A 17,181-nucleotide genomic window follows, 5' to 3' on the forward strand; every position below is an offset into this window, starting at 1 on the left:
TCATATTTTAACACAAATATCTGTACTTTCTACTTTTTACATTTTCAAAACAGGCTCATTGCTTTAGTTTTTCTTTCATATATTTGAGGGAAATACTGATTATTTTTCTTTTGTGTTATTGCACCATGCCTTCCCCCAATATCAAGACAATTTCTAAATATCTAAATGAACAGGAAAATAACACACACAAACAGTTTCTGGGTGTATCCATCAGTGCATATCATGGATGGCTTTTTGACAATTAATAAGTGTCTTATAAGGGCCTTATGACCTCTTAACTACCACTAAAGTGTTACCTGAGAGGTTACAGTTATGCTGAGTAGGACATATCTGCAAAGTTATATGGTTGATGTTTAGTAGAAAAAAAATAATCCCTACATGAATCTGCTCACAACAAGGTCTGTGAATTATCTTGAGTAAGTATCTTGAGACAAATTTCAAATGTGCTTTCGACATTTTGAGAACCACAAACCAAACCAAGTGTCATCTAGTTCCATTATATTTCAGAGAAGGCAGACATCTCTACAGCTGATATCTCAAAAAACTCACACACAAAAGATGTAGATCTAGAATAGATCTTTGATTTGTGATTTTAGGGTGAACTGTCTCTTTAATGTATGGATGAGTGTGTTTGACAAGGTTTGACAAAAGACAATTTTCTTCAGTCCATGTCATATTGACCATGTCATCATTTCTCTACAATTTTGAAATCCCATATGAGAATGTATGCAGGCCCAGGGGTGCTCACACACACACAAACCTACACAAACGCACACACTGATAGTCTCACAGAAGGGTGAGGGTCTCTCATACAGCGGCTCGCAAATCCCAGAATTGACATAAAAAACAGAGACAAAAAAAACAACAAACATTCCACAGATGCTTCAGCAGTTAGCTGGGTGATGCCTTTATATGGAAACTCATAAACCCAGAGGTCAGCTGAACTTCTCCTCATCACACTGAAGCTAAATAAACAGTTTGAGCAGCACAGATGGACAGGAGAAGAAGTTGCAGCTCATACGGTGAAAGACAGTTTCTCATTTGCACCTGAATCATAAAAATACACAGAAGTTCTCTATTCTCTGTTCCCTTTACTTCCACTTGAGTTTGTGAAGTGACTTTGGTTTGAACCACAAACAATGCAGCTTTCAACCCAAAACTCAGCTGCCCCCCACCCCTGGTAGAGACAACGCGGACAGACCAATCAAACCTAAGACCAACACTTCAATAGAGCAGGAAGTGGACTGAGGACAGGAAACTCTCAAAACAATACAAAGTAAACTACCGTGTGTAAATATAGAGTTTGTGAGCACAAAGTCTAGAGTCCAGGGTTAAAGAAAACAGAACAGGACACAACCTTTTTTTCTCTGGGAGTACCAGGTATTATGTTGACAGTGTTTTCATGTACTCTGCTGCTTCTGCCCCTCCTTAATGCTAAAGATTTCTCAGCTGTTGTCATCTTTAAGTGGGGAAACCAAACAAAAGGACAATCCACTGGATATAGTGCACATTAAAGCACACAGAGTGTGTCAGTTTCAAAGCTTAGTAATGAGTGATTACGTAAGCACATCATGATCTACTGCACCTTGAAGAAGTTCTTGACGGCTGGGATGTGACTGGCACATTCTTTCCTCCGGTACTCCTCCACATTTTGGCCGACCTGCAGACAAACACAGGATGTAGACACTTACATTCATGTCATACCTCTCTCTGAGGAGACTAAAAGAAGAGGAAGAGGAAGACAGACTGAGGAACAATACCATTCACATTGTTGTAGCTGAGTGTAATCCTTGTTTTGTAAAACTGACCACTGGGGTAGATGACTTACTGAATCATTATGAAGTGAATTTTACAGCATATCACCACAGAGTACAACATTATCTTGTATATTAATAAAACTAATATGTCAAACACGCATGTGCACGTACATTTTTCACAGATGCAACTTCTGACTAAAATCACAGCTTTGCCTGCTGCCACCATCAGTGTGGACCAGCAACAGAGTAAAGCTTCTCAGATCTTTGCATTTAAGTCCTAAACTTCGCAGTTGGTTTTTCTGGGAGACATTTTTTGGTCTTGCTAATTTATTGGTGTGTAAAGTACGGGCCACTGCTCAGCAACAGACTGAGCTGCATAGTACAAACCTGCTGAGCCAGAGGATGAGTGAAAGGTAAAAAGCTTGTAGAACCAGAATATTTTCATATCTATTCTTTTAACATATCGCCAAACTCTTACTATTCTTTGTGCAATTTCATCTAACAAAGTTGTCATGTTGCAATTCACACAAATCATTTTTTGTTGACCACACTGTCATTTTTTTATGTGAACAATGTAACATAGTTCTTAGTTCCTCATGGTTCTCTCCCCCGCAACTTGACTGGATGTTGTCAAATCGATTCAAACAGAGTGGATCTGGGGAACTAAGTGTCGACTTGCTGAGAATGAATCATGTTAAAGTTCGCTGATTCAAGAAATGAAAAGAAATGAACTGATTCTTGGCACACTTTTTAAATAACAGACTTTTTAATCTTTGGGTTTGGGGGAAGGTATCAAGAATTTTCAATTGAAAAGGCGCACGTCCAAGTGAAATTATGAGTCACTGGAGTTAAAGCCCAAGTCAAGTTGCAGGACTTTTTTGATTTGCTTAATTTGAGTCGAAAGTCACCAAATTTATGACTTGACTCTGACTCAAGTCCAAATCTCTGGCGTCGATACATGTATATGACTTTCTATGGTTGCATTTAGAACTACTGTGGATTTTCAGAGGCCGTGGCAACCTGCCTATTTACTACAACTCTGCATAAAAGAACGTTCTGAGTCATTTAAGTCTCCCACAACTGTCCAACATGAAACTCAGATGAGGAGCACTGCACGTTCTGCACCGTTTGGTCGCCCAGTGATTCATAAGCTTTTGTACCACGATGATGTAATTCTCACATATTCTCACACCATTTTCCCACATGTCAGATGCCAAATAAGCCTGTGTCAAAACAGGGCCAAACAATGTGAATAAGACAAGAGGTTTAGGATTTTCTCCAGAGCATTTTACAGATTAAGTGTAAAGAGTTTTTTGTATGTGACCACTTAAGATGTTAAACCCATTATGTTGGAACTGCTAATGACCTCGCTGTATCTAAATGAGTGCTTGTGTGTGTTCCTGCCTGCTATTGTCACACACTCTTAGATATAAAGGTGCTAACCATAAAAGGTTCTTTGGCTTTTTTGGTTCCTGATAGAACCTTTCATAAAGGTTTCACTTGGAGCCCTTTCAGAGAGTTCTACTAAGAACTCAATATAAAGAGTTATACCTCGAATCATCTGTGAAAGGTTTCATTTAGAACCCTTCCATGGTGTAACGGTTCCACCCAAGACCCTTTCTGGGGGGTGGATGCAGAACCTTTCTACCTTCTAACGGTGCTAACAAGAGCCCACCCAGGGGGTTCTACCAAGAACCCTTTTTTATGCAACAAAGAACCCTTGGCAAAAGAGTTCCTCAAGGATTTCAACAATCCTTGAAGAACTGTTTCTTCCAAAATAAAAGGAAAATGAAACCCTTAGTCTGAACCCTTTCTTCAAAAAAGGTTCTTCAGAAGGAAATAGTTGTGAGTAGAACCTGAGCCCTTTAGGAAGAACCCTTCTGGAACCCTAATTTCTAGGAGTGTACGTATGCACTAAGCATACATGTGTGTTTTGGTCATTTGTGCTGGTATGTGTGTTTCTTTAAGCCTAAGCCCCCTGAGCCTGTCTGCCACTCACCCAGCTGATCATAGCAATCCGGGGGCCTCCTGTCTCCACACTTCCCACTTTGCACAGTCCATACTGAGGCTTGGAAATGTGAAACTTCCCTGCCAGCTCCACCACACCACCCGCTATTAGACAGGAGACAGACACAGGGAGAAGATTGAGAGAACAAAGGAAAAAGGACTGAATGACGGACAGTTTGACAACAAAAATGCAACATTTTCTTTCAACAGCAAATTGTAAGAATGTTAGAATATTCTCTAAACACAAGAGGCACATGACAGTCCATCTTACCTCCTGAGTCAGCCAGTTTGAGCTTGTTGCTGAATCCATCATATGCGAATATTGCCCTGTGAACATACAGATACACAAAGGTCAGCTGCTGAGAAATACGGGTAACAAAGATGAGAGAGAGAGGGAGAGAACAAAGTTCTGGACTAAATGACTACTTGTTTGATGCTGAAGAATAAAGGCTCATCCAAAACTTTCATATCCGAGCAGGAACATGTGGACAGCTGGGTACACCATGTGTTCACAGGGGACACACAAAGGCACGCACACACTCATGGCCAGATGTTTTACTGCACATACTTTGTCTAAACTGTAAAAAGCTCCCCTGCTGTGCAAAGCATCTCGACAATGCACCAACAAAAATCAATTCTCTTCGACTGTGACACACGCACTTGTCCACTTTGGCCTTGGCAGTACATTTATGAAACAGGAAGGCACTTGGCAGCACAATAACCTTCATTTCTAGCGTTTGCCGCACAGTTCCTGAAGGTGAAATAAAGCAGCTGGCGCTGTTCACAGCTACAGGGTTTTTGACATTTTGCAGGTGAAAACCTGTCCTACCGCACCCTTCAGTCAGTCAAACTGCAGGTCACTGCGGCAACGCAACAACTCACGATGTGTTTCCATGAGACCACTGATACAGCGCCACTGCTGAAATAACCAAGAGCAGAGGGATTTCCTGGGTGATTTTCTTATTTAGATCAGAATTATATAAATGGGATTAAATCTAAAATTTATGTATTTCAAAACTAAGAGATGTCTACAAAACTGGGTTATGGATTTTATAATTCAATCCTACCCATAATCCAGATCAAAATGCTATTTTGGGTATTTCAAAACTCAGAGTAGGAAATTCAGCATGGATTCAAGGTGGATATAGAGACATGTTCGTCTCATAGGATGTATTTCATCATTCTTTCATTCATTTCTTGCATATTAAAATAATCGATCATGCAAAAACAGCATCCATTTTATTAATTAATCAATCAACCAATATGCTAATATCTTCAATCAGAACACCAAAAAAACTCCAACCTGTTGTCAAAAATGGATAAGTGCAAAAACAGATAAGTGCAATGTGCAACATAAGTCTCATCTGCGTCATGCTTAAAGCATACCAGGTTCTCGACTGCAGTGGAAGCTTGACCTACCACAGGCACCACTGCAACCAGATATACCAGCTGGATGGTCAATGAGACACGCTCTAGTGAACTCATATTTTACTTACGGTCTTTTGCTCAATAAAAACAGTAGTATGCTGACAAAACAGTTCCACTGAGACATTTAATTAATAAAACAGCACCTTCCCGTGTTAAAGACATGTCACTTTTACCAACAGATGGAAGCCTATCTATAGACAGCAAATCTAGATTCTGTAATCCTGATCTTGCAGTATCTGGATCAGAATGATCGTATCTGAAAACTCTGAAAAATCAGGACAAAAGCTACAAGATCAGCTTTATCTTAGACAGCAGAAAAGGGATTACAAAATCTGGATATTTCTGATCTAGATTAAAGGTTTTGGAATACTGGCCCCGGGAGATAGTTACATTTCAGTAAATATCAGTGCCCAGCTGCATAAAGCACTGAACATATAAGAGAATAGTTAAGTAGCTAGGAGCAAACATTTACAGACTAAATATCCTAAGGAAATCCTTGGTGATTTTATGCAACTCATTTTTTTCTTGCCATCCTTAGATGATAATTTAAGGGAAACTTTGGCCTAAATAGTTTTATGTAACCAGGCGCAGTGCAGGCTGTATTTGTTATCTTTGTTGCAGACAGAAATCACATCATAATCAACCAAAAAGAAACTAACCAGAAGACAAATAGATTCTAGGTTTTTACTTATAATGCTCTGGATCTTCCTGACTGTTATCTATTCCACTAGTGCAAAATGATACATGTGCTATTTGACATGACATGCTTCCCACATGATTCTGATTCATGTGTGTGTTTGAAGCACAGCTGGGGGTAAATGTGTGTGTGTGTGAGAGTAAAGTGACTTTGCGAGGTGGCCTGCAGAGAGAAGAATTGTCAAAGCTCAATAAGACTTTGTGTACGTGTGCGTATGTGTGAGCACAAGCCTGTGCACGCGTCTGTGTCTGACCATGTGTCTGTGTAAATTGCTCTCTGCAGGACTCCTGGGGGTGTGTCAATAACATCTGGAGCTGGGTAGCAAGAGCATAAGGCCATGAGCGGCTATTACAACGGGCCAAAGGTGAATGGTCTGTCTGTGTGTGTGTTTGTGGATGTGTGTGTCTGTGTGTGTTTGTGGATGTGTGTAAGGCGGAGGGAGTGAGACACAGTGAGCATGAAACACAGAAACAGAGAGAAAAAGAGAAAGTATTCACTTAAAACATTGTGACTAATGTAGGGCTCCAACTATTATTGTCATTATCAGTTGATCTCCTGATTCTTTTTGTGATTAGCTGATTATCATTTAGTCTCCAAAATGTGAAAAATGCTGATCACATTTTCCCAAAGCCCAAAGTCACTCCTTCAAATGCTTCCTCTGTCCAGTCAAACAATCGAAAACCCAAAGACTCATACAAATGCTTGACATTTTTGCTTGAAAAATGACTGAAACATGTGATCGATTATCAAAAAGTTTTCTTTCAATTGATTAATCGATTAAGTTAAAACATTGTAGCTCCAGTAAAAACAACAGCAGTTTTGCAACCAGGCTGCTCACTCAGTTAGCATCTGTGAATCACTCTGTTATTTTTTCCTGATACAACAAGTCTCTGTGTTTCCAAAGAACAAAGAGCGACAAAAGTCAATCGGTGTGTGTGTGTGTGTGTGTGTGTGTGTGTGTGTGTGTGTGTGTGTGTGTGTGTGTGTGTGTGTGTGTGAGTGTGCTGAGTACACAATAACCATATTGTGTGCCCTATTGAGCAAGCTGCACATTGGCCCAGCATGCGTGAGGAGGCAGGCTGAACAATGCTCTCTCATTTTGTTAAAGGAGAAATCTGTAGTATATTTACTGTATTAAATTATAAAATGACCATGACATGTCATCAGAGATTAAAGAAACATGCTAAGTTGAAATAGCTGCTTCTACAATGACACTGCTACAGCCAGTAAGCCTGTGTTCTCCTTTCAGATTTCCATCTTATCAACTTAAAGTGTAGGACTTGTCATCACTTGTCATTGTCAAAATATAATCTTGCGCTCCTGTGCAGGCAACCTGCCTGAGCTTCGAGTCCAGGGAGGAGGAGGCAGGGGGAAAAAGTTTTCCTTAAAATAAAATACACTTTGCGGAAACATTCTCCTTGGCTCTCCGGCTTCATGTGAGCTCCGTGTCACCCGCATATCTCTTCAGGGATTAGTCTTAACAATAACTATAGAAACAACATACTCCAGTCCCTCATTAACCTTACCAGCATCCAGAGCTCAGACACCAATCCATATTTACTGATCCCTGGTCCTCACAACATTCCTAAAGGTCAGCATTCACAAGCAGTCAAGGTCAAAGGTCACTGTGCCTCTGAAGGAGTCTTAATTGCATGTGCAAATTCTCAACCCACAGGGAACAGGCTCGCACATGAGGAAACGCTGGGCTGTGGGAGACTCTTTGTTCTGCCAGAGCTTTCACTCAGATGTGTGCCCAAAGATCCTCTTTTCAGACATTTTTCTCCGTAGGACTTTACTTAATCCCCGTCCTGGATGCTAACAAGGTCAACAGGTTTACACATGCTGCGATTTTACTAAAGTAAGAAATGGTCAAAATCTCTGACAGGTATAAATATGGTCAGACTTGATCTTTTTAATAAACTTTATTATGCTAAAGAATTTGGAAGATTCATGTCTCTCCTCTCATTCGCCTTGAGGAAGCAGACATATCTCTGAAATGTACTGGCGCAATAAAGTTTATTGAGGGGATCAAAATACCTACCTGAACTTTTTTCTACCTTTTTTTTCTGAAAGTCTCATTTTAAAGACTCTTCTTTTATCAGAAGATCATCTGCATGGTTGAAATTTAAATAAAATCTGCTATTACAGACAGTATTTCTTTGGTTTAGTGAGTACGCTAAAGGATGTAAGATGTTGCTGCTGACATAAAAATGAATGGATTATCTTTGACGAGACGGCGTGCAAAAGTTCACAGCTCTGGTTATTACATGTTTTTAAAACTGTGCTTCTACTACACTTCTGTTTACTGTAATGGAGCCTAATGTCAAGGCCTGTGGTTAACCACTGACAGGATCAGGATATGCCAGCAGTGTGGTGTAATGTGTTCTCCCTCTATACTCACTACACAGACTGTTAAAGGGACAGTTTGGATTTTTTGAAGTGGGGTTGTTTGATTAACTTCCCTATAGTCTGTAGATGGTTGTAGGCACACCCTGGCTTTGAGAAGCAGCAGGACTATTGTGTAGGAGGCTAAGCAATGTATTACAGCCTTTTCTGACAGGAAACTGCTGTTATAAAATCTTAATATCGCTCTTTCCACACCCACCAAACTCCATATGCAAAATCAGTCATTTTACCTCAGAGTTGCTGTTGTACCACTTTCTCGATCGCAGCGTTTCTTTGTGTTATTGTGTGACTTCTGTGTGTTTTAAAAAAATAGTTTGGATCACACAACCCCACATCAAATAATCCAAATTATCCCTTTAAGGTTCAAATTCATATTACAAGTGTACACTCTGTTGAAGCGTCCTTGAGCAATAGATCCAGAAGCAGTTTTACTCATCTGTAGCTGACCCATGGTATCCCACATCCAAGTAAACCAAACTGGATGTCTGGGATGGATTGTCTGCACCACTGGATCAGCTTTGGTACTGTAATGCAATTGTAGTAGCAGCAGCAATAGTGGTAGAAAAACCTCTCATAACTAATAGAGCAGATAGACAGCCATTCCTTCACACATGTACGTTTCTTGCAAGCTCCACTGACTGATGAGAAAAACAGACTCTCTTATGTCTGTACTCCAGCCCACCTCCAAACTCCGCCAGCTATGACCTCAGCTCTGAGAGAGCGAGGGAGGGAGGGAGGGACAGAGGGTGGAGAAGAGAAGAGAAGAGAAGAGAAGAGAAGAGAAGAGAAGAGAAGAGAAGAGAAGAGAAGAAAAGAGACATTTCTAAATGTAAGGAAAGAGGCCATCATTGAGGGGCATAACAAGGATAGAGGGTGAGAGAAAGAGAAGAAAAACAATCTGAAACAACAACAATCTCTTTTATAAAATAATTAACAAGAGAAATCTGGTCATCATTAGCACATCCAGCCACCCAGTGCAGCTATAAAACAAATAAACAGACATTTATCTCAAGAGTATACAAAGACAAAGGCATACATACAGTCTCAAAAACAGGAGAACCCTTTTTGGTTCAAGATACTGGAATCTTGGTGCAATCTAGTGAACCAGCCCACATTCCCAATGGTACCATTAAAATATTAAATGGTCATCAACAGAGGGTGCTGCACAATTCACAACAACCTGTAGAAAATGACACGCCCACTTTGGTTCTAAAGGAAAACCTGCCATTTTTGGTTCCAGCTGAGAACCAACTTTTTGGTTCCAAACAAATTTCTGTTTGCTGGAAATGCTCAGAAATGCTCAGAATTTAGTGCTTGAACCGAAAAGAGGCTAATTTGGTGGAAAAGGCATGAGAGAGTTCTACGCAGAGCCCAACAAGCAGGGTTCTACTTGGAATCATCTTCACCCAGAACCTCCACCTTTAACTTTGTTAAAGTGCTAACAAGACCCAAAAGGAGGTTCTACTGAGAACCTTTTCATATTCCAAAGGTTTTATATAGAACCCACCCATGGGGTTCTACCAAAGCACCTTTTATATTATGATACCAAGAACAGTTGACAACCTCTTTTGAGCTTTTTCTTTCAAAAGGGTTTCTTTGGATGAAAAGTGTTCTAAAACGGAACACTTTGTCTTACAAAGAACCTTTGATGAACCCTTACTTCAAAAAAGGGATCTTCAGAAAAAAAGAGTGTCAGGTAGAGGCTTTGTCCTTCAGGAAGAACCCTTTTGGAACCCTTATTTCCAAGTGTGCAAGGCACATAAACATGGTCATACACACACACACTCAGAATACTATAAGCTCGAGCCAGTAACAATAGGGATGGTTTGTTTTGGACAAGCAGAGCTGCTGTAATACCTCCAAACATGCTGCGCTTCACCATTTCAAGATGAACATAACAGAAGCAGATGGTGCGCTGAGCTGGAGAAGACCTTGTTTTCACTTATCCAGGCGTTCCACTACACCAGGCTAAACTATGAGCCATTTCAGCGTGGTAATATGCAGGAAATACTTGAGCGCAGTGTACACACGTCTCTTGTATTGTAATTTCTAAAGAGATTTAGGGAGATTTTCTTCCCTTGTACCCTCTCTCTCGCAATTTTGTTTTGATGCTCTCAGGGAATGCATTTCATTGTACTTGTGCATTGTTATAGCACAAAATGAACCTGTGAGAACATATTTCAGGCCCCAGAACCAATAACCGTTTCTCATATTCCTTGTTCACTTCACCATCTCTTCTCTCCCATATATTCTGCTGATATCTCACCATCATTATTATTCCAAATTCATTATTCTGAACCCGCTCTCCTACAACACATATTTCTTCCCCTCCTACTTTAAATCCTGTAGCACAACATACCTCTTTCACAAACCAAGGCAATATCTCATCCTCATCTTTTTCTCCCTCGACTCCACACTTCCTACCCTCTGTGTCTCTCTGAGGGGAAGATCTTGTGGGCTCATAGGTCATTTATTCATTCCATCTTTGCCAGTGGGGGAGATATGAGAGATTTGTGGTTATGCGCGCTGTTGCGATATGATGAACTGCTCATGAAGAGAAAGATATGAGAAAATGGACGCGAGGCTGGGAGCTCCCACCAGAATTCACTGCCCAGATTAAGCTCTCCATCAGATCATCCTTATGCTCCTTCTTCTTTTACTCTCCCAGATATTGCACACACACCCAGTGGTATGAATGGGCAGCATGGCCCAAATCTTCTTTCCTATATTTATATCACAGTAACTGTATATATAACAAGTGTACCTCATCACATATGATTATTTTCTTATTTTATTTGGAACTTCCATTCAAACAAAAACAACTGCCTCACTAGTGTTGGGCACCAATCACATTTAAACCAATTTGGTACAAGAGTTCGGTACCAGTACCCAATAGTATCTCATCATTATTTATTATGAACATTTTTCGCACCACATGAAATAAAATCCCTCTGCACCGCCCTTTCCTCTCCCAAAGCCATCCCTACAATCTGCAGCCTGTCAGTCTGCCCCAAGGAACTTTTACGCCGTTGTTCGTCTGGTTGGACACACAAGAGATATCCTTCCTGTTATATTGTTGTCTTTATCGCCGCTGTGCTCGTGTACTGTAAGATTTCCTTTTGGTTTCATACTGAGGTGTCAGACATACTAAGCAACAATAACTCATCTAACAAGCTAATTAATCACCTGAAGATGTCAAAACATTGTGGATGCCTCGATTAAACTTAAGTCATCCATGGAGGCTAAGTGAAACTTTTTAGGCGCTGGCTGCAGGCGTGCAATGTTAGTTGTACTTTCATCAGTTTTTAGTTATATTTTGTGTTTGGTTAGACTTGTTGCCCTTGCCAGCTCTTTACTTCACATTACAAACACTGCAGTGAGTACTGTCTGGGTTGAGTTTTGAAGTTTTGAAGAAGTTTAACCACGCTTGCAACCACGTTCGGCTCACCATTGCCCTGACCCACTGTAACAAGCTACGGGGGTAGTGTCACTGTAGTCTCTCACATAGATGAGCTCCCAGGTGCAGAAATTTTGCACCAATTGATTTAATGTGAATCAGTACTTGGTAGTATGGACATAATTCAATCGATACCCTTAAAGGTAGTGAATTCAGTAGCCAACACTGTGCTTCACATGACATGACATGACAACAACAAGCGGTTGACAAACCAGCTCAGAGATGCATTACCGCTAACAATTGGCGCTCTCACTTCACGTGACAATGTGATAAGCAGTCTGGCTGCCCAAAAGATGTTACTTCGCAAGGCAGCTGAATTCACAAGAACATGCAAGAGTAGGGTTGGGTAATATGGCCCAAAAGTAATAGCACAATACCTAGTACTTAGTGTACCACTATAACTGTATTTTTGATGATATGACAAAAAAACAGAAAAATATTCTTGGTTTAGAACTTATAATAGCTGTTGCGCTCTCCTTGCAGAATTGCCTCATTCTCAACCAAGTGCTTCTGGTTTTGGCGGTGAAATCAATTTGTTATATCACACCCTATTATTGTTACTGGCTTCTTACATATTACCGTGTTTTTTGTATATCAGATTTTTTTGTAACCGAACCACTTCCACACCACTGATGTCCAAAAGGAAGGAACTCGACTGTAGAGCCAGAGGCAAAAGTTACTTTCACTTTCAAAATAGTCATTATCACAACATGAATTTTAACATGAAAACATTAAATCTAATCATATAAAAATTATACCACTATTACTGTGAATGATTCCATGTGGCACACCCCTACCCAGTGGTCCTACCATCTCTCGTGAAACTAGGGTTGACCTCTCATGCTGCCTAAAATGCTGGTATCAGTATTAACGTATATACCAAGTGTCTGCACCGAAAACTAAACACATAATTTATTCATCCCAAAACAAGATCCTGCTGTTTCACGGCAGTGGTATGAACCTTTTTTTTTTCCCATGAGGCAAAGTTATGTTCCATGGCATTCATTCTCCGTATTTGTTCATGTTTTGCAAAAGGTTTTCACCTGAACCAGGCCATACGACAATGATTACAATCATATCACATCCAGACTGGGTTATTAATATACAGCTGTTAGAGAATAATAATATGCAGTTTATTGTATTATCTATATTTATATATTTCCACGATTTTCTTTCTCTCCATTTAATTTTACATCATATGTTTTTTTTTCTCCACTCTTCCCCTCTCAGCCCCCCAACTTCTTACTCTTGGCTCAGAGCTGACCTGGGCTCTCAGTGCTATTTTTAGCCTGTCTCTCTGTCTACCTCTCTGTCTGGGTTGAAGCGGGGGAACTCAGGAGACGTCCCCGCAGCACACAGCGCTCATTTCCTCTCGCCAAACATGGGCAAAAAAAGTCCAGCCAGACTCTACTGCTGAAAAAGCCATTTCCCCCCCTTCTCTGTCCGGCATGTTACTCATATAGTGTCCATGCGGCGACCCCAGTGGTGCACGCATTCCTCTGTCCGTCTGGACTGCACAGACATGTCGAGGTTTATGGGTAGAGGGCGAGAAACGTGAGTAAGAGAGAGGAAATGACGGAATGAGAGGCTGATAGAGCATTAACGCCAAAGACGAGGAGAACAGGAAAAAGAGAGAATGAAATTTGTAAGGCTTGTGGAGGACTACAGGTTGGTGCAGTGTGCTCTACGGTCATGGATCACTGTAAATGACTGAAAAATGTGGCACCGTACACCACAGGAACATTTGAATTGTTATATGATGAAAGATGATGGTAGGGAGCATACAGACTATAAATAAGGAAAAGTTTTATTAGGTTTTATATTATTCTGCATAACAAAAAAATCACACTATCCAACATCATCTATCCCCATTACCTGAGGGGAAAATTCATCACTTTTTATGCGGATGTTCAATCAGTATTGGTGGAAAATGTAGTCAATTGAAGCAATAAATTCTTCAGTGTGTGCTGACTTCTCCTGCTCATGAAGTTGCACCAGCAGTGCCAATGTACCAGGATGCTTTGTGCACAAGTTCTTCACTACTGCTATTACTTTGTTGGCCAAAACGTATAGCATTAGGTGACAAAAATACTCATCTAGCACAATCCTGGCCAAAGATGTATGTACATAGACACAGCATTGCCTGTTTCAGCATGTTGCAAATACATGTATATGGGAGGCCACCTGTTTTTCTAGATAGAAAGCACTATAATGTTTACGTTACTCAAATTATTCCAGTGGGTCACGTTACATTCAACGGTCTATATGATCTACAAGGAGTAGGAAAGAAAGTTTTTTCTTTTCTAATCAACTCAATGTAGATTATGAACCCTTGAATATAAAAGAAATGAAATTGAAAGAAATTGAGAAATGTAAACATTACAGTGCACCTACATATGTCTACCCATAGGCCGAGACCAGATATCTAAGCTGAAATAGCCTGATTTTTTCCCTCAACACCAACTACATCACTGTGACATCACTGGAGCAGAAAAGAACAACAGACTTTGCAGCAGGAGAACTCAGCTTTCTTTTTCAATATAGCAGCACTGAGGAATTTATTGCTTCAAATGACTACGTTTACCATCAACACTGACTGGACATCCACATAAAACAGTGGAAAAATTTCCCTTTGAAACTGCAGTGACCCTACTGGTGTTTTTCTCTTTGGCCCCTCATTAGGTGATGAAACGTGGATGTCAACATGATGTAGACTGCTGGTGAGGGATGGTGTTTATATGAACACCTCGCTGTGCTTATTAAATGTCCCACAACAGAACTGACCCAGAACCACTGCCAGACAGAACAACACAGACAGAGTTAGGAGGGAGCAAACGAGAGAAGGAAAAGCAGGTGAGGGAAGAGGAAAAGTCGCAAAGAAAATAGAGAAGGGGGAAGTCTTGGTTGTCCTGCTCCTGGTTTGCTGTGCAGGATTCAGTCAGGTGCCCTGCAGAGAGTGGACTGTAAGCATTGTAATCCCTGCAGACCGAGCGGCGGGGGCCCCTTAATAAGATCTGCTGAGCAGGAGGGGATAGAAACACAGCCCCAAAGGCTCCCAGAGGACAACTTAAAATTGTATTAGTGAAGTAATACGCGACAAATGAAATGCATCTTGGTTATTAATTGGTTAGAGAAATGTAATGCATTGCTCAATGTTGCTGCGCTGATACAAGACAGCGAGCACAGAGAAACCAAAGACAATAGCTGAGGGGATGTTTGTGGGGTGAAGTCACATATAAACAAGCCTCAAACAGCATGTGGTTTATGAAGTAAGGTGTAATAACCCTTTGCTGCCATTTCAGCTGAGGGCAATACTTAACATGCCCCTCTCCCACTGAGACTTGATTCATTTAATGCCCCATGAGAAGAACACAGTGTATAACAAAATCGCTATTTTGCAGGAATAATAAGCAGAAGCATATTTTTTATCATAAAACATATACTGTCTAACTTCAGTCTACCGTGTCGTGTCCGCTGTGTTCCACATGTATTATTGTGTCAGGAGTAAAGCTGGCTCAGGGAGAGGCCTTATGTAAACTTCTGGCAGAGGATCTACGTTTGTGTTATGATGTGATGGTAGTGCCTAGCACAGAAACCTTGATCCAATTACAAAACCATGCCAAGTCCCAATCAACAGCATTTACACAAGCCAGACACACTGTCAGGATATCCTACTGGACACACACTCACACACAGTTTCATTCAATCAAAGCTTCGCATTCAGTAAAGCCTAAAATTAGGTTTAATAAATGAATTAATAGCAGCGTCACTGCAGATAAAATGTGTTTATTCTCTGAGAATGAACACTCACATTTTATAAATGAAACTGATTTTACAACATAATGTAAAATGCATCCGTAAAACTCACTGTACTTCAGTGACATTACAACACAAACAGCTTGATCTTCAGCTCATGTTTAATCCAGCCACCTGCAGTAATCTTGCTATAATAGCAACACACACAAACCTTGTTGAAAAGCTTCACCTGGTGCTCCAACACAAAACTACTGGATCAACATGAATCCATAATAATGCCTTTGAAGGGATAGAACTGACATGAAACACTGAGCTCATGAACCGTAAACATATTTTAAAGACAACGATAATGCTTGAAGCTCTGACATAACAGTAGTACTCATAGTATTCTGCATTCTGTCATTAACTGCCAAAGTTTTAATTTTCACTTTTGATGGAATATTTTAAAGGTCCAGTGTAGGATTTAGTGGCATTTGGCGATGAGTTTGCAGATTGCAATCACCACCCCTTCCAAGCTTGCAGCAGTGTAACTCATGGAAAACATGAAAGGCCCCATCTAGAGCCAGTGTTTTGTCACTTGTGGTTGTGTCACATTGTTGTTTGTCTGTTCTGAGCTACTGTAGAAACATGGCAGGGCAACTTGGCAGCCTCCATGGACAACAACAATACAAAGGCCAATCATAAAATGCTAGATAATCGGCCAGATTGATCAGTCTATCACTGTTATACATTAATGAAAACACACTTGTGAATATTATAGTTCAGTTCTCCCATATTCTGCCAATAAATCCCTGTAAATCTTACACCCTGGACCTTTAAAAAATCTAATTGTATCAATAGAATACAAGTGACCAACTCTCATTGATCCAGTGACTCCAAAGCAAACATAGAAATGCAAAAACCTCTGCTTGCTTTGCATACTTCAAATACTTCTGAAAACTTTGAAAGTCTGGCTGCAGGATGTTGAGACATGCTGGTGTGAAAATGTCACCTCATGTTTGTCCAAAGTCACAACTGCCTTTGTTCTTTGTTCTCTGTTTGTCCTTTCTCACCTTCTTTTGGCTATTCATGCAAAATTGCAGAAAAATGATCAAGTTCTCTATGCATATATTGGGTGGGACAGCTGAAAGTTCCAGTGTGTATGATTTACACGGATTTGATGGCAGAATATGGCAGAAATGGAATATAATATTCATAAGTATGCTTTCATTAGTGTTTTCATTACCTTTGAATGAGTCCTGTATATCTACAGATAGTGTGGGTCCACAGACACTGTTATGCTGTACTGACATGCCACCACAGGTTCTACTACACACAAAGAGGCAAGTGTGGTGATGTGTTTACAATCTGCAAGCTCACTGCAAGATGCTACTAAATCCTACATGCTGATCCTTTAAATTAACTTGTGATTTGTCACCATGAACATATTTGTTCCCTTTTTCACTGATGGTAATGATGGAGTAATGCTCATACTGATGATAAATTGAGTTTACCGCCCTTATAATGACAGTTCTGCCTATTTGACCCATACAGATCCACCCACTGAGTAATACTGACTGATCTGTACAGTATTTGACTGGGTGGAGGACGCAGCAGACTCCCCAGGAGACTATTACAGACCACTGCAGCTATTTGGCCTGCAGAGAATGGTAAATAGTGGGAGAAATGACAGA

The 17,181-nt window shown here is 40.5% G+C and overlaps 1 protein-coding gene across 1 annotated transcript in view; it reads right to left on the reverse strand.

Moving 5' to 3' along the window:
- The window catches only part of LOC146320687 (uncharacterized), a 52,854-nt gene that overhangs the window by 19,316 nt on the left and 16,357 nt on the right, over positions 1 to 17,181 (reverse strand). The window contains exons 2-4 of the mRNA XM_084729032.1: positions 4,036 to 4,091; positions 3,757 to 3,869; positions 1,586 to 1,660 (exon numbers count right to left, since the gene is read on the reverse strand). Coding sequence (XP_084585158.1) covers positions 1,586 to 1,660; positions 3,757 to 3,869; positions 4,036 to 4,091 — 244 coding nt within the window. The remainder of the gene's footprint in view (positions 1 to 1,585; positions 1,661 to 3,756; positions 3,870 to 4,035; positions 4,092 to 17,181) is intronic.

This window comes from Lutjanus erythropterus, chromosome 10 (assembly GCF_056507025.1).
Source record: "Lutjanus erythropterus isolate fLutEry1 chromosome 10, fLutEry1.hap2, whole genome shotgun sequence".
In the NCBI taxonomy this organism is placed as follows: Eukaryota; Metazoa; Chordata; class Actinopteri; order Lutjaniformes; family Lutjanidae; genus Lutjanus; species Lutjanus erythropterus.